General features: G+C 46.3%; 1 protein-coding gene across 1 annotated transcript in view; it reads left to right on the top strand.

Annotated features, from left to right (window-relative positions):
- The first annotated feature begins 17,766 nt into the window (after positions 1-17,766).
- LOC136610186 (zinc metalloproteinase-disintegrin-like) overlaps positions 17,767-22,626 on the top strand; it is a 71,715-nt gene continuing 66,855 nt past the window's right edge. The window contains exons 1-2 of the mRNA XM_066589429.1: positions 17,767-17,818; positions 19,577-19,659. Of these exons, the coding sequence (XP_066445526.1) occupies positions 17,767-17,818; positions 19,577-19,659 (135 nt within the window). The remainder of the gene's footprint in view (positions 17,819-19,576; positions 19,660-22,626) is intronic.

Here is a 22,626-nt window from a genome sequence, read left to right as displayed (position 1 = left end):
TGGGGGGTAGCGGGGGAGAGAGTGAGAGAGTGATTTTTGCATGATGGGTTGCAGTCTTTATTGGTACCATTTTGGGGTACATATGGCTTTTTTGGGAGGCAAAATTAACAAAAAAAAAAGCATTTTGGCTAATTTTTGTAAAATTTCGTTTTGTTTGCCATACAGGATAAAAAGTGTATTTACTTTACAGGTTGTTACAGATGCAATGATACCAAATATGTGGGGTTTTTATATACTTTTTTTAAAGAAAAGGAAGTGTGTAAAAAAAGGGCTTTTTTTAACCATTTTTATTTATTTATGTACATTTTTTAAGTCCCTGTAGGGGACTTGGATCTGTGATCCTGTGATAACTCTGATAATACATTGTAGTACTTCTGTACTACAATGCATTAATACGGTATACCAGAATCATGAGGGGAGGTCCTTGAAACCCCAAAATCTGTCACCTCACCATTTAAAGGGAATTATCCCAATTGCCTCCAGCTGCACTCCAACTGACTCGAGACCCAATATCCCAAATTGCCTGCAGCCGCACACCTCTTGTCTCAGAGACCCACTAGCCTACAAGGCTAGACACCGTTCCATCTCTGCAAGAATGACACCCTGTCAGAGCCAAGGGGCGACAGCCATCAACACACACCATCCAATGAGAGGGGGGAAAGTGACTATCCACACCCTGCCTCCCACCCTCAACCCTTTTTTTTAACCGACTCCAAGGACCCCCGCACCACCTACCACAGTAAGCACGGCTTGACCACCTTGACGCCCCACCACCACCACAGCAAGGCTCTCTCTATCCCCTCTTGGATCGCCAAGGACCATAGGTCAATGCCCACTGTGTTTAAATAGACACTGTCACTCCTCCAAAAATTCCCATGACCAGATTCCAAATGCACAGGCCTAATGGCCAGCCTCCCCCCTTACGAGCTACAAAACCCGAAATCGCTGTGTTTATTTTTTACCTACGCTTTATTTAACATGTCCACCGACCTTGCATTATGCTACGACTTATGCGGCACCATCTCTTACCATACTCCTTTATATCTAAAAACGTTGTCAAGAAACACAGAATATCATAATAAACATTCCACGGAATCTCCCGAGGCAGTTTTTAGCCAAGATCATTTCCCCGACATGTAACACCAAAATATTGAGACACTATCCAAGCCCACAAAGTGCTGTACCTCCGGATAGATTCTACATCATGCACAACCCTATCCACCTTATTTTTGCGACACTTCACGCAAACCCCAACTGTCTGACGTCTCGGTGGATGTTTTCCCCCTCCGCACCCTAGTAAACATAGGAAAGGCCTAGTATCCACACTAGGGCCGGGCAGTGACCTCTACAACAGGAGAGGAAAGATACCGCAAAAACAGAACTAAACATCAATATTTTTATACATTCCATTACAATGCGCGAGCCCCTCCTCCCCCAGCCTTGTTTACTCTTTACAACAAATTCAGCCTTATACAAGACCTCTAATGCCTGGATTCCCATCTGCAGATCCACTTCACCCCTTCTGAATCCAAGCCCCAGCTAGCCACCTCTGTTGCCGCACCTTTCCAAAAAGAATGAAACCTGTAAAGGGGAACTATCGAGTCCCAGGCTCACCAAATACACAATAAATTGGAATCTGAATGAAAGAGAACCATCTGCATAATGCAGTAAAGGCCCTGAAAATATACCTGAGACTTTTTTATAATAAACATCCCAAAACTTGACCGGACACATTTGTGTCCTTTGAACTTGGTCAATACTGATCCTTTGACCTTTTCCCACCTGGTCCGTCTTAGAACGAAGAATCCAAACCTCCAGCTGATCGTCAACGGGCATCACATCCTCCATATATAAACCACCTCCCATCTTTTTACTGGGAGAAACCAACTCCCCTAGATGTAATGCCCCAAAGAACACCAAGGAAAACACTCTAAATAAGGCCCTCTCAAAAGACCAGTTACAAATGTTTCTCAATACTTCCCCCAATTGTTCAATTTAAATGATATGGGCTATTTGTTTGGTTGCCCCTTCCTCCCCTGGAACGTTTTGGGGCCTGGCTTACCAAAAGTATTTTGTATTTCCCTGTTTCCTAATTTAAAAAAGCCAAAACTGCTTTAGCTACAGACAAGCCCATCATGGATGCGTTCTCCAACCAATATAGTAAAGCTCTGACTTTGTCATCATCCGTCCGTATGTCACACAGTGACAATACCCAATCTTCTCATTCCCACCAGGCTGCCTCATAGGCTGTTAAGGTACTTGGCTTAAAAATGCAAGAGTCAGACGATTCGTTGCTTGCTGCCCCAACTCCAAAATTGTGGCGCTCACATCCTCTCTCTATCTTCTGCTTCTGGAGCTAACAATCAAAAATGCTCCCACTGAAAGCTATAGAGAGAATCTGCAATTCTGCTTTTTACACCCAGTACATATACTGCCACAATCTACACTTTCAGTGACAATTAATAACACAGCAAACTCATTACCGAGGGAGAGGATGCCATTAAATTGTTAATAGCTTGAACAACCCCTAAATTGTCGAAATGAAACCTGACCTTCTTGTTGAGAACCATTTGCCCCATAGCGTTACTGCGACACTAATCGGGAAAAGATCAAGCACCACCAAGTTTGTTACCAATCCTGACTCTACCCACTCAGTGGGCCATTTACAAACACACCACTGTCCTGCAGCATACGTAAATAGTTCGCAGTCAAAATTCTCAATTGCCTCAGCAATCATCACTGATTTCCAATTGTAATTATCCAAAAAAAAACCCATCTACACCTCCAAATCTGCCTTATGTTTTTTTCCTAAACGACTTCAATGATGGGCGCTTTTAGTCCAGCTATAGCGGTTACTAGAGATGAGCGAGCACCAAAATGCTTGGGTGCTCGTTACTCGGGACGAAATTTTCGCGATGCTCGAGGGTTCGTTTCGAATAACGAACCCCATTGAAGTCAATGGGCGACTCGAGCATTTTTGTATTTCGCCGATGCTCGCTAAGGTTTTCATGTGTGAAAATCTGGGCAATTCAAGAAAGTGATGGGAACGACACAGCAACGGATAGGGCAGGCGAGGGGCTACGTGTTGGGCTGCATCTCAAGTTCACAGGTCCCACTATTAAGCCACAATAGCGGCAAGAGTGGGCCCCCCCCCCTCCCAAAAACTTTTACTTCTGAAAAGCCCTCATTAGCATGGCATACCCTTGCTAAGCACCACACTAGCTACAACAAAGCACAATCACTGCCTGGATGACACTCCGCTGCCACTTCTCCTGGGTTACATGCTGCCCAACCCCCCCCCCCCCCCCCCCGCACGACGCAGTGTCCACAGCGCACAACAAACTGTCCCTGCGCAGCCTTCAGCTGCCCTCATGCCACACCACCCTCATGTCTATTTAGAAGTGCGTCTGCCATGAGGAGGAACCGCAGGCACGCACTGCAGAGGGGTTGGCACGGCTAGGCAGCGACCCTCTTTAAATGGGGCGGGGTGATAGCCCACAATGCTGTACAGAAGCAATGAGAAATCCAATCCTGTGCCACCGCCATCAGGAGCTGCACACGTGGGCATAGCAATGGGGAACCTATGTGCCACACACTATTCATTCTGTCAAGGTGTCTGCATGCCCCAGTCAGACTGGTAATATGTACCTTAACAGTAACCGCGTTGGTGGTAATGTGGTGGTGACTGCGGACCTAGTAGCGCGGTTTTATTTTGTTGGTTTTCAGAATGTGGCCAGGATTAAGTGGGCCGTGGCGGGGGGATGGTGGGGGGGCTCTCTTGTAGTGTCGGTAAAGGTGAAATTCTTGGACTGCCACCAGACGAACCAATGCAAAGGCATTTGCCAAGAATGTTTTCCCTGTTGGAGGAGGAGGGGGATGTTTTTGAGGCACTACGTGTCCTCTCCACGTGTCCATGGTTATATGCACCTTAACAGTAACCGCGTTGGTGGGAAATGGCCTCGCCGCCATCATGTCTTTGGGAAGCCTCTGTTTCCACACCCCAGAGACATACCATTAGCAGCGGTATAGGCAGAGCCCATAATTCGTAACATTTCAGCCGTAGCATTAGGACAGGCCCCACTAACATATCACTAGCAGCATTATAGCGGGAGCGCAGTCTTCGTTCCATGTCAGCAATAGTAGCACTCAAGACAGGCCCCAGTAACAATTCCAAAGCAGCAGTATAGCGGGAGCGCAGTCTTCGTTCCATGTCAGCAATAGTAGCACTCAAGACAGGCCCCAGTAACAATTCCGAAGCAGCAGTATAGCGGGAGCGCAGTCTTCGTTCCATATCAGCAATAGTAGCACTCAAGACAGGCCCCAGTAACAATTCTGAAGCAGCAGTATAGTGGGAGCGCAGTCTTAGTTCCATTTCAGTAGCTGCAGTATAGCCAAGGCCCAAGTTACATTTATGTAGCTAAAGTGTAGGCCAACCCCACACACACTTCTGTACCATGAGTGCAGGCGAAGAACATACAAATTGCTATGATTACACTGTAGGTGAGGGCCCCAAAAAATTGGTGTACCAACAGTACTAATGTACCTCAGTAAAAATTGGCCATGCCCAACCAAGATGGCAGGTGAAACCCATTAATCGCTTTGGTTAATGTGGCTTAAGTGGTAACTAGGCCTGGAGGCAGCCCAGTTTAACGAAAAATTGGTTCAAGTTAAAGTTTCAACGCTTTTAAGAGCATTGAAACATATAAAAATTGTTTAGAAAAATTAGATGAGTGAGCCTTGTGGCCCTAAGAAAAATTGCCCGTTCAGCGTGATTACGTGAGGTTTCAGGAGGAGGAGCAGGAGGAGGAGGAGGAATATTAGACACAGATTGATGAAGCAGAAATGTCCCCGTTTTGGATGGTGAGAGAGAACGTAGCTTCCATCCGCGGGTGCAGCCTACGTATTGCTTACGTATCGCTGCTGTCCGCTGGTGGAGAAGAGAAGTCTGGGGAAATCCAGGCTTTGTTCATCTTGATGAGTGTTAGCCTGTCGGCACTGTCGGTTGACAGGCGGGTACGCTTATCTGTGATGATTCCCCCAGCCGCACTAAACACCCTCTCCGACAAGACGCTAGCCGCAGGACAAGCAAGCACCTCCAGGGCATACAGCGATAGTTCAGGCCACGTGTCCAGCTTCGACACCCAGTAGTTGTAGGGGGCAGAGGCGTCACCGAGGATGGTCGTGCAATCGGCTACATACTCCCTCACCATCCTTTTACAGTGCTCCCGCCGACTCAGCCTTGACTGGGGAGCGGTGACACAGTCTTGCTGGGGAGCCATAAAGCTGGCCAGGCCCTTAAGGACTGTTGCACTGCCTGGGTTGTACATGCTGCTCTATCTACGCACCTCCCCTGCTACCTGGCCCTCGGAACTGCGCCTTCTGCCACTACCGCTGTCGGATGGGAATTTTACCATCAGCTTGTCCGCCAGGGTCCTGTGGTATAGCAACACTCTCGAACCCCTTTCCTCTTCGGGAATGAGAGTGGGAAGGTTCTCCTTATAGCGTGGGTCGAGCAGTGTGTACACCGAGTAATCCGTAGTGGCCAGAATGCGTTGAATGCGAGGGTCACGAGAAAGGCATCCTAACATGAAGTCAGCCATGTGTGCCAGGGTACCTGTACGCAACACATGGCTGTCCGCACTAGGAAGATCACTTTCAGGATCCTCCTCCTCCTCCTCCTCCTCCTCCTCAGGCCATACACGCTGAAATGATGACAGGCAAGCAGCATGGGTACGGTCAGCAGTGGGCCAAGCTGTCTCTTCCCCCTCCTCCTCATCCTCCTCATGCTCCTCCTCCTCCTCCTGAATGCGCTGAGATATAGACAGGAGGGTGCTCTGACTATCCAGCGACATACTGTCTTCCCCCGCCCCCGTTTCCGAGCGCAAAGCGGCTGCCTTTATGGTTTGCAGGGAAGTTCTCAAGATGCATAGCAGAGGAATGGTGACGCTAATGATTGCAGCATCGCCGCTCACCAACTGGGTAGACAGCTCAAAGTTTCGAAGGACCTGGCAGATGTCTGCCAACCAGGCCCACTCTTCTGAAAAGAATTGAGGAGGCTGACTCCCACTGCGCCGCCCATGTTGGAGTTGGTATTCCACTATTGCTCTACGCTGCTCATAGAGCCTAGCCAACATGTGGAGCGTAGAGTTCCACCGTGTGGGCACGTCGCACAGCAGTCGGTGCACTGGCAGATTAAAGCGATGTTGCAGGGTGCGCAGGGTGGCAGCGTCCGTGTGGGACTTGCGGAAATGTGCGCAGAGCCGGCGCACCTTTACGAGCAGGTCTGACAAGCGTGGGTAGCTTTTCAGAAAGCGCTGAACCACCAAATTAAAGACGTGGGCCAGGCATGGCACGTGCGTGAGGCTGCCGAGCTGCAGAGCCGCCACCAGGTTACGGCCGTTGTCACACACGACCATGCCCGGTTGGAGGCTCAGCGGCGCAAGCCAACGGTCGGTCTGCTCTGTCAGACCCTGCAGCAATTCGTGGGCCGTGTGCCTCCTATCTCCTAAGCTGAGTAGTTTCAGCACGGCCTGCTGACGCTTGCCCACCGCTGTGCTGCCACGCCGCGCGACACCGACTGCTGGCGACGTCCTGCTGCTGCTGACACATCTAGATTGCGAGACAGAGGTTGAGGAGGAGGAGGAGGAGGGTGCTTTAGTGGAAGAAGCATACACCGCCGAACATACCACCACCGAGCTGGGGCCCGCAATTCTGGGGGTGGGTAGGACGTGAGCGGTCTCAGGCTCTGACTCTGTCCCAGCCTCCACTAAATTCACCCAATGTGCCGTCAGGGAGATATAGTGGCCCTGCCCGCCTGTGCTTGTCCACGTGTCCTTTGTTAAGTGGACCTTGCCACTAACCGCATTGGTGAGGGCGCGTACAATGTTGCGGGAGACGTGGTCATGCAGGGCTGGGACGGCACATCTGGAAAAGTAGTGGCGACTGGGAACTGAGTAGCGCGGGGCCGCCACCGCCATCATAGCTTTGAAGGACTCCGTTTCCACAACCCTATACGGCAGCATCTCAAGGCTGATAAATTTGGCTATGTGGACGGTTAACAATTGAGCGTGCGGGTGCGTGGCGGCGTACTTGCCCTTGCGCTCCAACAGTTGCGCTAGCGACGGCTGGACGGTGAGGTGCGAGACATTGCTGGATTGGGCCGAGGACAGCGGAGGTGAGGGTGTGGGTGCAGGCCATGAGACGGTCGTGCCTGTGTCCTGAGAGGGGGGTTGGATCTCAGTGGCAGGTTGGGGCACAGGGGGAGAGGCAGCGGTGCAAACCGGAGGCGGTGAACGGCCTTCGTCCCACCTTGTGGGGTGCTTGGCCATCATATGTCTGCGCATGCTGGTGGTGGTCAGGCTGTTGGTGGTGGCTCCCCGGCTGATCTTGACGCGACAAAGGTTGCACACCACTGTTCGTCGGTCGTCAGGCGTCTCTGTGAAAAACTGCCAGACCTTAGAGCACCTCGGCCTCTGCAGGGTGGCATGGCGCGAGGGGGCGCTTTGGGAAACACTTGGTGGATTATTCGGTCTGGCCCTGCCTCTACCCCTGGCCACCGCACTGCCTCTTGCAACCTGCCCTGCTGCTGCCCGTGCCTCCCCCTCTGAAGACCTGTCCTGTGTAGGCGTTGCACACCAGGTGGGGTCAGTCACCTCATCGTCCTGCTGCTCTTCCTCCGAATCCTCTGTGCGCTGCTCCCTCGGACTTACTGCCCTTACTACTACCTCACTGCAAGACAACTGTGTCTCATCGTCATCGTCCTCCTCACCCACTGAAAGGTCTTGAGACAGTTGCCAGAAGTCCCCAGCCTCATCCCCCGGACCCCGGGAACTTTCCAATGGTTGGGCATCAGTGACGATAAACTCCTCTGGTGGTAGAGGAACCACTGCTGCCCAATCTGAGCAGGGGCCCGAGAAAAGTTCCTGGGAGTGTTCCCGCTCCTGAGCATGTGTCATTGTAGTGGAGTGAGGAGGCTGGGAGGAAGGAGGAGCAGCAGACAGAGGATTCGGATTTGCAGCAGTGGACGGCGCAGAACTGCGGGTAGACGATAGGTTGCTCGAAGCACTTTCTGCCATCCAGGACAGGACCTGCTCACACTGCTCATTTTCTAATAAAGGTCTCCCGCGTGGACCCATTAATTGGGCGATGAATGTGGGGACGCCAGAAACGTGCCTCTCTCCTAATCGCGCAGCAGTCGGCTGCGACACACCTGGATCAGGAGCTCGGCCTGTGCCCACACCCTGACTTGGCCCTCCGCGTCCTCGGCCGCGTCCACGTCCTCTAGGCCTACCCCTACACCTCAGCATGCTGTATTACCAGTGATTTGATTTCCCAGGCAGGAAATAAATTGGCGCAAGCCTGCAGGCCAAATATCATTTTTTCGCTAATTTGCAAAGGGAGGGCCCCACTGCGGATATTCAATGAACAATACGTTTAATAACTGTGGTGTGGCCCTGAAAAAGTGTCACACAACTTTAGTGTAGCAGAGTTATTAACTCTGGCAGAGCAGGTATTTGCCAGTCAGGAAAGACAATGGCGCAAGCCTGCAGTAAACCGTAGCTGGTTGCGTTTGATTTTTGTACGTTCTCCACGCAGTACACACGTACACGGAGACCTTAGGACTGACACAGGCAGGCCAAATATAATTTTTTCCCTGCTTTTTTGCAAAGGGAGGGCCCCACTGCGGATATTCAATGAACAATACGTTTAATTAATAACTGTGGTGTGGCCCTGAAAAAGTGTCACACAACTTTAGTGTAGCAGAGTTATTAACTCTGGCAGAGCAGGTATTTGCCAGTCAGGAAAGACAATGGCGCAAGCCTGCAGTAAACCGTAGCTGGTTGCGTCTGATTTTTGTACGTTGTCCATGCAGCACACACGTACACGGAGACCTTAGGACTGACACAGGCAGGCCAAATATAATTTTTTCGCAAATTTGCAAAGGGAGGGCCCCACTGCGGATATTCAATGAACAATACGTTTAATAACTGTGGTGTGGCCCTGAAAAAGTGTCACACAACTTTAGTGTAGCAGAGTTATTAACTCTGGCAGAGCAGGTATTTGCCAGTCAGGAAAGACAATGGCGCAAGCCTGCAGTAAACCGTAGATGGTTGCGTCTGATTTTTGTACGTTCTCCACGCAGTACACACGTACACGGAGACCTTAGGACTGACACAGGCAGGCCAAATATAATTTTTTCCCTGCTTTTTTGCAAAGGGAGGGCCCCACTGCGGATATTCAATGAACAATAACTGTGTTGTGGCCCTGCCTACACAATTCTTTCCCTGCAGTATCAATGGAGGGTGCAATGCTCTGCACAGACGATTTTTAGAAAAAAAAAAATGCAACACTGCTAACAGCAGCCAGCACAGTACTGCACACGGTTAAATTTGGCCCTAGAAAGGACCGTTGAGGTTCTTGAAGGCTACACTCACTCCTAACACTCTCCCTGCCTAAGCACCACTTCTGTCCCTAATGCCGGGTGCAATGCTCTGCACTGCCGATTTTGAGGAAAAAAAAAAAAAAAACCACTGCTAGCAGCAGCCAACACACAGGTAGATGTGGCCCTGAGAAGGACCGTTGGGGTTCTTGAAGCCTACACTCACTACTAACACTCTCCCTACAGCAGCTCAGGCACCAGCAGCACTGTCCCTCAGCTAACTCACAAGGCATGTGTGGCGAGCCGCGGGAGGGGCCGACTTTTATACTCGGGTGACATCTGATCTTCCCAGCCACTCACAGCAGGGGGGTGGTATAGGGCTTGAACGTCACAGGGGGAAGTTGTAATGCCTTCCCTGTCTTTCAATTGGCCAGAAAAGCGCGCTAACGTCTCAGAGAGGAAACTGAAAGTAACCAGAACATCGCGTGGTACTCGTTACGAGTAACGAGCATCCCGAACACCCTAATATTCGCACGAATATCAAGCTCGGACGAGTACGTTCGCTCATCTCTAGTGGCTATCCATACTCTGCCTCCCACCTTGACCAATTTTATAACCTACTCCAAGGATCCACTGCTCGCCCTACCTCTTTGAGATCGTGCTGTGATATGAAACACTGCACGACTTTGCATGTCATCCTTGTACTGTGAGCAGATATGCTTAAATCTTCAGCTTCCCACAAATTTGTATTGGCCCTCATTAAGTTGCCAACACACTCCTGTTTTTTTTTTTATCTTTAATTTATTAATTGTTTGGATTAATCCGAGGACTGGGAACCACCAGCCTACCTGTAAGACCCAGCTCCCCCCTGAAAGGGCTGCCCATATCTCACTGCGGCCATCATCCTTAACCCAGAGGCTTATGTCTTTGTGGTCCCATCTAATACTAGGGTGAACCGCTTTCCTATGCCTGAACTGCTCGTCATACCAAAGCCAAGGTTTGCCTGCCATGCGTGCAATACACCTCGCCAATCACATCCATATAACAAAACAATGGGGAACAATTTTCCAACGCATTTTCACCATTAACTCAGGCTAAAATTGCAAACGCCTGCAACCCATTTGCAAACATCTGCGGGATTAGGTGCCAGGATGCCTGCGAATGCCATACCATTCTCAAAAATGTATGGACATAACATGGACATGTACTCACCAGGCTGCGTAGGAGCTGTGATCTCACCAGCCGCTGTCCCCGTACCCTGACGAGACATCTCTGCTTCCTCTTTATACCCATGAGGAACTTCCAACACCCTGACTGTCTGCGACAAAACCACTGATCCCGAAGCCACCACTGATGTCCGTGATGACTTCCTCCTCACTGACTCATAGGATTCCCCCAAAACAGACTCTACCCCAAATGGTGCTGTAAAGGAGACTCCACCTGGAGGGTCCTCGGAAGGGCTCCACACATGGCAGCAGGCTCTCAGTAGCTCAAGACCCGGATCTCCCCAGCCTCCCTCACCACTTTAGCTATTCTCACATCTCCTGCTTCAGCCCTTCAGGACCGCGGACAGCAGTACGGAGCTACTTGAGTGCAGAAACGACATCCCTGCTATGAATATAAACCTCCTTCTCTTCCTTGTTATATCCAAGCACATACATCACCCAAATTCTCCACTGGCCGCCAAGTGTTTTTTTGACAAAAAAAGCATGGGGGTTTGCAGCCTTGTCTTGATTTCAGAGAGCTAAATAAAATAACCAAGCATAATCGATACCCATTGCCTCCTATTGCGGACCTGTTTTCTGAGTTGAATGATGCCAACTGGTTCTCGAAGTGGGATTTACGAGAGGCATATGATTTGATTTGATTTGATTTAAGGAGGGGGGCGAATGGAAAACCAAACCACCTTTAAACTTGCTCAAACGGCATTATGACAACCTGGTCTAACAAATCCCCTGCAGTTTTCCAGTCCTCTATTAATGAAGTTCTCTAAAAATTTATTGGCCACTTTGTACTGGTATATCGTAATGATATTCTTAAATTTTTGCCAGATTTTGATTTGCACATTTCTCATGTTCATCAGGTTTTTCAAGCATTGCATGATAATAATTTGTTTGCTAAAAAGGAATGTAAAAGGATACATTACAAAAACTTTGTCCTTGTGCTTTTTTTTCATGCAGAAATGTACTACTTCTGAACAAAATTACGATATTGGTGACAGAGAGCTAAATAGGCACTGTGATCACCATTTTTCTCGCATTTCAACTTTGTAGTTACATATCGTTCTGGCAGTCGAAAGGTAAGAGTCGATGCCCTTTCGAGGAGCTTTGTCCCAGTGGTTTCAGATGAACCTCCTGTGCCTATTCTTTTTGAGGGGGTTGTGGTGTCAGCAGTTTTGTTTGCTCTCAGTTGGGAATTCAGCTCTCTGTTTCCTCAGCATATCATCTGTAGAGTAATGGTGAGACAATTAGATGTAACCAGAGTCTTTAACAATACTTGCGGTATTGTGTCCCAGAGAATTAGGAGGATTGTTCGAGGTTTTTGCCCTTAGCAGGATCTGCACTGAGCAATAGATATTGCTCTATGGGTACGTTGTCTTTCTTTTGAAATTTTGTGTTCCATCCATGTTTTGGTCCTTTCTCTTAATATGTTTCAGAGGTGCCAGAAGAGAATGAGTTCTCCTCTAACATCGATGCAGTGTGGGAGAATATTTTTTGGAGGACGGTTCAAAATTTCAAGTGGGTGGTGGATAATAGGAGACTAATTTCTTGGTGGGAGACTTGGTTTGGTTGTCGACTAAGAACATAGAATTCAAAAACAGTCCTTCAAGTTAGGTCCATGCTTTATTGGTTCTTTCAACATCAGTGAAATAATTAATCCTGTATCATTTTGTTTGGAGATCCCCAGCTCTGTGAGAATAACTAATGTATATCATAAATCTCTTTTGAAATGTTTATTGATTCAGGAAATGGTTCACCTCCTCGGGCCCCAGTTCTGGTTGATGGAGATATTCAATTTGAGGTGAGTGGTATAGTGGACTTTCGTTAGGTTAGGAAATCTCTACAGTACTTAGAGTATTGGCGTGGTTATGGTCCCGAGAAGAGGACATGGGTACTGGCTGCGGAAAAAGTTTTTTGTAAAAATTTTCATAGACAATCCGAATTGACCTGGTCATAAGGGTCCTGGGGCTCCTTCTAAAAGGCGAGGTACTGTTGTGGCAGTTCTGGGATCTATTCCTTTCTTGTAATCTGATACAGGTCTGATATTTGGTTCTCCATCTTCTGGCTCTAGTGAGAGTGGTATTAGGTGAGACTTCCTTGGTCTCACCAGTGGGTAATTTTGGTGGACTATTTAACCTAGGCTTGTGCTTACCTCAGTGCTGTTTAATTTCAGTCTTCCTCTGACTGTGGTGGAAGTCAGAGCTTGGTGCTGGATCTCCTGCTTGCCTGAGTCTTCTCAAAGCTAAGTACTGCTGTTATTATCTTTTACATCTTGCTTTCGGTGGTATTCTCCTATCCCACATAGGGTCTGCTATTGGCCTAGGTACATGTTCATTTTCGCCATTGTCAGGGCGGGGGGGGCGGGTTATCTGCATATAGGCAGTTCCCTTTCTGTGGTAAAGGGTCTTTAGGGACAGTGCTTTCCTTGTGTTGGTTTTCATTATTGTTTACCACTGTATTTGTGTGCAGTTGTGTGAGGATTTCAGGGTTATGGATCCAACGCATCCTGTTTGGACATAACACATCCATGATACTTGGTCCTGGAATGCATGACCTTGCACGGCTGGATCCAGGTCAGGTGATGGTGGACTCACTAAAAGAGAACAAGAGGGGCCTGGATGCCTTTCTTGAGTGTAACAATATTATATGTTATAGTCACTGATTACTTCAGAAGCGTCGGTAAACCAGGGATTATTCCAATTGTCAGATTGAACTTGAGAAGGAACTCTTCTTTAAGATGAGGAAAATGTTCTTCTACCTCATGGTGAGTTTTGCCTTCCTCTGGATCAACATTGCAGTATAATAGCCTGAATTGTTTGGACATACCTCTATTTTCAGCCTTACATACTATGTTACTATGCTTTCCTTATTTAATCTTCTTTAAAAACACCAAAAAGGGACAATAAAATGAGAAATGTAAAAAAGTTAATTTTTTTTTTCATTGAAGTTTTTAACACATATCCTATGAAGAGTAGAACAACATACAACTGATTTATCTCTAGATTACTTTACCACACAACCACCATTTGGTGATGCTTTCTATGAAAATTTAATTCTATGACTTGTGCTTTGCTGGTCTTGGAGCTCATCTTGTACCTTCTGTAAAATTACACAGATAGTGCACAGCCCTAAAATACACTAGTGTGTACCTAGCCTTAGGGGGAAGGACAGTTCAGCACCAAGACCACCACCTTCAAGACTCTGTAGAATGACAAATTCTACTGTGATCAAATAATGGTTAGACTGGCCAGTAGAGGATGTTCCTGTTGCAGCCATTCTGAAGTCTTCACCTTGCTTTCAGGCCGGACCAGGGTTTAGCAGTGTCTCTACCTTTCCTGGAGCTGAGGGGTCTGGTGACTGGATGAGTGATGTCAGTCCTCATCTGTTGCTGAGTGGCTCGGCTCCTATATACGCTATGCTAGAAATGACCTCAGTGCTTGTCAATTTTCTGTTGTCACTTGGACTGCTGCTGAGGAGCACAGACTGCAACTGGAGCTCCTTCATTTGCTGCTGCAGCTAAGTATCTTTCGTTTATGGTATACTGTTCCCTTTTCTTTGTATCAGGGCTCCCTGGCAGGGAATAGTTAGTGGCCCAGGCACGTGTTGTTGCGTCCTTACCGGACGTGCAATATTCATAAACAAAGGGATAGGCACAACTGTGTAACATAAATACAAAACTAAGGGAAAGACTCTCCCTGCAAACCCCTAACCAGGGATGGGGGCCCTGCCTACTCGGCGGGCCGATCGCTCCGAAAGATGAAGACTTCAGAACGGCTGCAACAGTTCCATAGCGCTCAAACTTTAACAAGGTAATGGCCTCCAAATGTCAAACAGAAGGCAACCTCATTAGGAGCTGAGTTGGAACCCATAATGCGATTGTCTGCAAGAGCTCAAGGATAGGGTATTCATTCAGATAATATATGAGAAAGTAAGTTTAGTTTTTGATGGCACCTGCAAGAAAGCAATAGAAAAGTAATTTACTTGTCATGTAATACTCTATCAATCAGAACTGTTTCCCAATGATAAAGGACCTTTTAAAAATCCACTAACTACTTCTGATATCGCCACTGAGGGGGTCTGTAAGTGTCACCAGACCCCTCCTCTAAAGTAATTGGTTCTCAAGTCTCAGTTTTAAGAACTTCCACCTGGTGACCTGAGCGCAGGATTTTTATACAATTATTTTCTTGTACTGTATAAGTCAAAAGAGATGGGCTATTACTGAGATCTAGACATTTCCAAGACATTGGCAGTCATATATGTTCTTTATTATGCTGTAATACCATTTTCTGTAATCTCCTTGATTTAATTTTTTATTACACTGGACAACAGTGAAAATCCTTCCGTCTTATGTCCCATGCTGGGAAGGGTTTAAAAGGACTTCCGCAGACCCAGTGTAACCGGTAAACAATGAAAAGCCGTTTATTTTGCAATATCCTCTCTGTATTAATTCATCATCGTTTTCAAGATCTCGGCTTGCAGTCATTCGATAGGGGCAAGGCTGTATTTACATCTCATCCTACCCTAGGAACTAAGCCTGACTACAACCCATTAGAGGCTGCAGTTATTATCATGATTGACTTGTTTCTGAGCAATTATAATGATAATTAGTCAGTGTTAGAGAATCCATACACACTGTGATTAAACCGCATGCGGATCAGCGCTAATTGCTGGATGGCACATAGACTTCTTAATTTTTTACATCAGGATGTCCAGATGCTGCCTGGCAATTAGCGCGGATTTGCATGTGGCTAAACAGATCAGTTGCAGAATATACAGGCGCCCTTAAGAAAAGACAAAAATCAACAATAAAACTATCATTTGTGATGCCATAAAAATAATTTCCGTCTTGTCTGATTTTATTCATGTTATTCCCCTGTTTTCTAGTAATGTATTACAATCCTATAAACCAGCCATCTAAATCAACATGTTTGTGGTTAGGTGATACACATCTACTCTGAAAACATAACCCAATATGGCATTTGGGAAGTTAAGGTTGACGTGCTGTTGGTATACACAACATTATTGAGAAATCCACTTTCACATGGCAAATTTTAGCACTTGCACACACTTCCTTTGTTACTATTTCATCTGCGACACGAAGCGAACAGCAGAGTAACAATGCTGATGGTGTAGTACCCCAGAGTTGGGGGTCCCATAGCAGTAGTATTACTATCTCATGTGATGCATGGATATATGTGTGTAAATTATGGGTATACTATTTTACATGTTGAATTGTGTGTATATGCCTTTAAATTGGCACTAAAGTGTTACTGTTTGGTGTTTCTACTATCTAGCACTGTATGACTATGCAGATTGTAACCTAACCTGCTCTAGCTCCTGTCCGTCAGCCCTAGCTAGCCTGGGATTCAGTAGTCAGATTTCCCCTAGCTCAGGATTGGTGAGCCAGAAAAGTATAAAAGACACAGAATGGGCAGGTTTAGCCAGTCTAGTCCAGGCCTGGAGAGAGTCTAGTCCAGAAGAACTGAGATAGAGACCATGGAGTTACAAGGGCGAACATCTACCATAGCTAGTGCAGTGGGAAGCAACAACAAAGTGTGAGTATGAAACCAAATTTGCGCTAGAGAGACAGAAAAGAGAGAAAGAGAGTTACAGCAGAGGAAAAGACAAGGAATCAAGTTTATACTGACGGGTTAGTAGGAATAAGAAACAGGAGCAAGTCACCCATTAACCCTTTCTAGTCCCTGTCTACTAACTATAGTGAATGATGCACATGGAGTCTGTGATCTCAACAGGGGACACCGTAATGTGGTTAGTGTAATTGTGCAGCTCTCCTCTTAATAAATAATAAAGTTTGGAATACGACACTACAGGAGAGCTAGGACTACTACCCCCATTATCGTTTACTTATCCACTTTTTATATTTCTGTTTTTTGCCTGGAACGTGTCCCTACCCCTTGTAGAGGCTGGCATCACGATAAATTACCAACTTACCCTATCCAACTCCGCGGCTAGCAGGTTGTAACAGCTACCCATTTTTACTTTGTTTTTTTATTAGTTTATTTATTATTTTTACCACTGGCTGTAGTTTGACTACTCTCTTATTTTTGCCCCACTGCAAAATACCTCCTCAGTCTGGTTCACTGCAATGGCTGCGCTGTTCCTCCTCGTGCTGCTGAGCGGCCAGAGTGAAGGTAACTCCTTACAATAGTATGTGACCTAGTAGGTTCAAGAAGATTCATGTGGTTGTGTGTTTTTTTTTTTAACGTAAGGTTTCTAGTTTTCTAATTTCAAGAACATATTTCCTGAAGAAATATTAGTGGAGCTTATTGTTTTCAGTGGACTTATAAAATAAAATTTATCAAAAAAAAATTAAAAGTTACTTTAAATGGAGCAGATTTTATTGACTTTGACATAAAAAATTATTATATATTAAAAAAAGAAAAGATGTTAGGCCTAATGCCTGCGGACATGACAACGCCCCTCCAGAGACACCATATTTACCTCCAGATCCGCCGTCCGACGTCCCGCATGACGCTGCGGCGCACATGCGCAGTAGAGCGCATGACACGCCGGCAGCGTCATGTGATGCGCCGGCCCCGTCACATGACTCGCCCACCGAGTCATATGACGCGGCCGGTGGTAGGCGGGGAAGCGTTTTCCCGCTATTTTCTGCTGTGTAGCACAGTGGAAGATAGCGTGACGGACGGCTTCCATTGAGTGTAATGGAAGCCGTCCGCGCATACGCCCACTGCAAATAGAACATGCCACGGGTGAGTACGGAAAAATTCACGGGGCGGAATTCCACGGTGGAATTCCGCACCGTGAGCGTTGCGCTATTAGGTTCAATAGAATCTAATAGCTGCGAGGCACGCGGCGGAAATCCGCCCGTGGAAATTAGCCCTTATACTGTATTTTGCACCTTGCATTACAGATCATCTGTCTTGTCCCATTTTATCCATGTATTACAATCCTATAAGCCAGTAATCTAAATAAACATGTTTGCGTTAAGATGATACACATTTACTATGAAAACATACCACAAATGACTGTATTTTGGTGCTCCATCTTGGCTCCTAATATGGCATTTGGGAAGTTAAGGTAGATGTGTTGTTGATGTACACAGCATTATTGAGAAATCCACTTCCACTTGCACACACTTACTTTGTTACTTGTTTATCTGGAACACAAACAAAGAGTACAGTAACAATGCTGATGGCAGCGCTGTTCCTCCTCATGCTGCTCGGAGGCCAGAGTGAAGGTAAGTCCTTACAGTAGTATGTGACCTAGAAGGTTCGATCAGATTCATTCGGTTGTTTTTTTTTTTAAAGTAAGGTATCTATTTTTTTAATTTCAAGAAGGACATGTTTCCTGAAGAAATATTAGGTACTCTATTCTTCCTCTTTTCACCGTACCATCACGATGAGTACAGTTTCAGTATATCAGTAGAAGTGACCATTAGGAAATCTGTCTGAGATTCATCTTTCTTTTCTGCATCTTCACAAGTCTCAACAACTTTTTGAATATATGTACAAGATCTTCTGTGGTGCCTAACTTTTCAGAACCATCCAAGGGTCTAACTAAAGGGGGTGCAAATGCTGCCGTTGTACTTGGGCTCTGGATCCTGAGGAGGCCCAAAAGTTCCCTCTGCTACATAAATGAGACATTGGTACAGATTTTTAGTGTTGAACAATGAAGTATGTGGGTCGGAAATGCCCAACCCAATTTTCTAAAAATTCTTCTCTATTTAATGGTGCCCCCGCTACGTTGCTATTACCCTGTTTCCCAGAAAATAAGACCGTGTCTTATATTCATTTCTGCTCCAAACAATTTACTTTTTCACATGTATAGCTGCCTGGACACTATTTAAATTGACTTTTTTATTAACTGTAACGAGGGTTTAATTTTGAAGTAGGGCTTATAGTTCAAGCATTCTCAAAAATCCTGAAAAATCTTTCTGCATCCTCAAAAATCCTGAAAAATCATGCTAAGCCTTATATTAGGGGTAGGTCTTATTTTCAGGGAAACAGGTTATGTAGTATGTAGTGCCTTCACTATGACACAACTATGTAATAGAGCCCTGCTGTGCCTCCACTATGTAATACTGCTCTTGATATGGTCTCAATGAGTTAAGTCCCCCTCTTTGTGGCCCCAATTTACAATGAGCCTCGTGTGGCGCAGTGTGTGAAGGCAGCAGCTCTCACTCATGACCTGAAGGTTACAAGTTCAATCTCTACTTGGTTCAGGCAACCGGCTCAAGGTTGACTCAACCTTCTATCCTTCCGAGGTCAGCAAAATGAGTACCTAGCTTGGTGGGGGGTAATAAATAAAATTACCTATTTATTTGTGGCGCCAATTAGTAATGTGGCCCCTTGAATTTAATTTGTGGCCGCCTATGTGGTCTCTTGCAATGAATTTATAATCCCCTGTGGCCCTAAAGAGCCACCAGAATCCTATTTAGACATGCACTAACAGGACTGCCATCTCCCATCGGATACTGTGCGCTATGTTATGCAGCATGGCCTCACTCCTTCCACCCCGGCTCCATCCCTCTGAGTGCAATGAACACTGGAGTCGAGGGTGCAAGTGAGGTCATGCTGCGCAACATAGTGCACAGTGTCAGGCGGGAGACGGTAGTCCTATGAATCTGTGTCTAATGTGTTAGAGTTACCAGCCAGAGCCGCTGGGCCATTAACTAAACACTTAATGAAGGCCCAGCTCAGGGGTCTCATGCCCCCCAGCCCCAGATATTGACCCACTGACTCCATAATTGTGGTTAAAAAAAACTTCTGCCAAAAAGCAGAGATCTTGCAAAAAATTCTGGGAATGGTACATAATTTGTCATTATACAAGAATTAAATACTAGTTACAGATATAGCAAAGTTTAACTTGACTAGGACAAGTAGACTTTGTCACAAAAAGGTCATCTTAATGAGTCAAGCTAAACTTTGCTCCATCTGTATATAGAGCAGACACAGAAAACCATTTTATATCATTAATCCTATGTCATTTCCTGCAGGCTTTAATGAAATACCAGCGGGACAGAAATATCAGGTGGTCTTCCCTCAAAAAATTCACGCACATCACAAGAGAGATACCCAGGTATAGTAACCCACACGGTAAAGGGAAATGGTGCAGTAAATATGGACGGGTTCAGACGTAGCTAAAGTCTCATGGGCCCGGGTACAAAAGTTTATCTTAGGGTCCACCAACTTCTCTTAGACCCTTAACATGGATTATTAAAGAAGAAAGTTCTCAGTAGTGGTCTGCATGTCTACAAAATGAAAAAAATTACAGTACTTCAACAGTTAGGATGAGAAAGATATTTTATATATATCACCCATCCTCTGACGGAAGGCTGGGGAAGTAATGTCAACAGAGCTTTACCAGGAAGAGGATGTGTGTTGCACAAAAAAATAAATAAATAAGGCAGATAGAACAATACATCTGCAGTGACACCTATTGGTTGCCAGCTTTCCTTCAGGCCAATGCCTAACCCTTAAGGCAGGTCTTTATTCCCTAATGATTAGGGAAGGTTTCAATTCCCTAATGATTGGGAATTGAAAGAAATGCTACCCCTCCTGACCCACCTCACAGGCCTCTCACTAGTCCAGCCAGACCCTACTGCACACTGATGAGGGGCAAAACCCCCAAAAGAGCTGAATGTGTATAGATTTCTGGCTTAGTTTTCAATTCCCAATAATTGCTCTAAAGAGCTGTCTAAAGGGTCAGGCATTGACTTGAAGGAATGCTGTCAACCAATAGGTGGCACTGCAGAGGTATTGTTCCATCTCCTTTTTTTCCATATTACCCAGAGGAGCGTGGATGTCCTTATGAGTCTCCTCACTCACCTTCTAGGTGCTCTCCTTAAGGAGTGATGATACCCCTCCCCACCACTGACATAGGCCTCTAAAATTTGCATTAACATTATGTGAGAAATTTACTCTGTAGAGCATTCTGCTTGCTGACTTAGCCGAAATTAGACTGAAATACAAATTAAATCATACAAGATCTAACTTCCCTCACGATAGATAGATAGATAGATAGATAGATAGATAGATAGATAGCCAGGTACCTGTGAAAGAGAGCAGCACCATGTGAAATAGATTATAATTTGTGCAAATGGTAGTCAGTCCATGCTACATTTCAACTTTCCCAATGGAGGGCATCTTAAAGGGTTGTTCTTGGACTACACTATTGATAACCTATCCTCAGGAAGCGTCATCAATAGTTGATCAGGAGGGGTTCGCTGCTTAGGATCCTCGCCGATCAGCTGATTGAAAAAGCAGCAGCGCTTGTGTGACCGCTGTAGCGTCTTCTCAGGCCTGTGATGTCATGTTCATCGGTCACCTGGGCTGAGAACGGTACAGTCCCATTCAAGTGAATGTAAGTGAGCTACAATACCAGGCACAGAGTCTATACAACGAACGTTGCTGTGCCTGACATGGACTGAAGTGACTGCGGCGCTCACCTGAACATCACCAATTCTTCAATCAGCTGACTGGCGAGGATCCGAGCAGTGGACCCCCACTGATCAACTATTGATGACCTATCCTGAGGCTATGTCATCAATAGTGTAATCCCATAAACCCCCTAAAACCCCTTGAGTGGCACGCCCGGAAATTTTCCGGGACGAGCTCCACTGCTCATAGCGACATAACCCGGAAGATTTCCAGGCTATGTATCACTATGGGAGCTGCAGAGCACAATGCCACAAGCTGTGACATTGTGCTCTGCATGCACAGGCCCACAGAGAACAAAGCAAGGGCTTTGAAAAACCAGCAAAAGATATTGCCGATATGCCGGCAATCTCCTGCTTCTAAGTCTCCTGCTTTGTTTACAGGTTGCCATAGAGACCATCGGCTTGTCAGAAGCAAGCCGATGGTCTCTGTGGCAGGGAGAGCTTGGTGCTTGGCTGTCAGAGGACAGCTAGGTACTAGCTCTTACAGCAGAGATCAGAGAAAACCTCCGATCTCTGCTGTGTTAACCCTTTACATGCGGCAGTCTATGTGACTGCAGCATGTAAAGGGCTGTCACTGCAGTATGTAAAGGGCTGTCACCATCGGACCCCCGGAATGTGATCAGGGGTCCTGATGGGTCCCTGTGGAAGTGCCCTAAAGGGACAAAAATAAATAAATAAATAAAAAAAAATATAAAAAAATTATAAAAACACTTGTCTCCCTTTACTTTGTAAAAAATCAAAAATACAATCACACATGTGGTATCCATGCGTCATAATGACCCAGAGAAGGAAGTTAATGCATTATTTAACCCCTTAATGACATGGCCCCTTTTTTTCTTTTTTCGCCATTTCTATTTTTCCTCCCCCCTGTTTAAAAAATCACAACTTGTCCCGCAAAAAACAAGCCCTCACATGGCCATGTCAATGGAAAAATGAAAAAGTTATGGCTCTTGAGACGCAACTGCAAAATTAGTTGAAATTCAATGATTAGACCATTTTAAAAAACCTGCCCTGGTGGGCACGACAGGGTGGTAGGAAACTCGCCACTCAAGGGGTTAAAGGTGTTGTGCATTATGAATAATTAGAGATGAGCGAACGTACTCGTAATGAGTACTTACGCACCCGAGCACCGCCATTTTCGAGTACAGCAGTACTCGCGCGTAAAGATTCGGGGGGCGCCGTGGCGGCACGGGGGGTAGCAGTGGGGAGTGGGGGGATGAGGGAGAGAGAGAGGGCTCCCCCTCTTTACGCCCGAGTACTGAAGTACTCGAAAATGGCGGTACTCGGGTGCGTAAGTACTCATTACGAGTACGTTCGCTCATCTCTATGAATAATCCTTTATTAAAAGGATCCCTACTCTAAACTGCAGGGTGTCCTACTGCTGTCTTTAGAAATTCAGCCATTATGGGAGAACCCAGCAGCAAATGTTCAATTACCCTGCAGCTGGGAAAATGAAGCATTACACAGTTCCTACTGAAACACTGGGCTATCTATGTGATACATGGATATCCTGGGCTGTGGGGCGAGATACACTTTTTGTAGCCACTTTCTGTTCTGACAAGCTCTTTATTCTATTCAGACTAATATGTTGTTAGAAATTAGTAAAT

This window comes from Eleutherodactylus coqui, chromosome 2 (genome assembly GCF_035609145.1).
Source record: "Eleutherodactylus coqui strain aEleCoq1 chromosome 2, aEleCoq1.hap1, whole genome shotgun sequence".
NCBI lineage: Eukaryota > Metazoa > Chordata > Amphibia > Anura > Eleutherodactylidae > Eleutherodactylus > Eleutherodactylus coqui.
The sequence above is the reverse complement of the archived record's forward strand: the minus strand, read 5'-3'. Positions and strand labels throughout refer to the sequence as shown.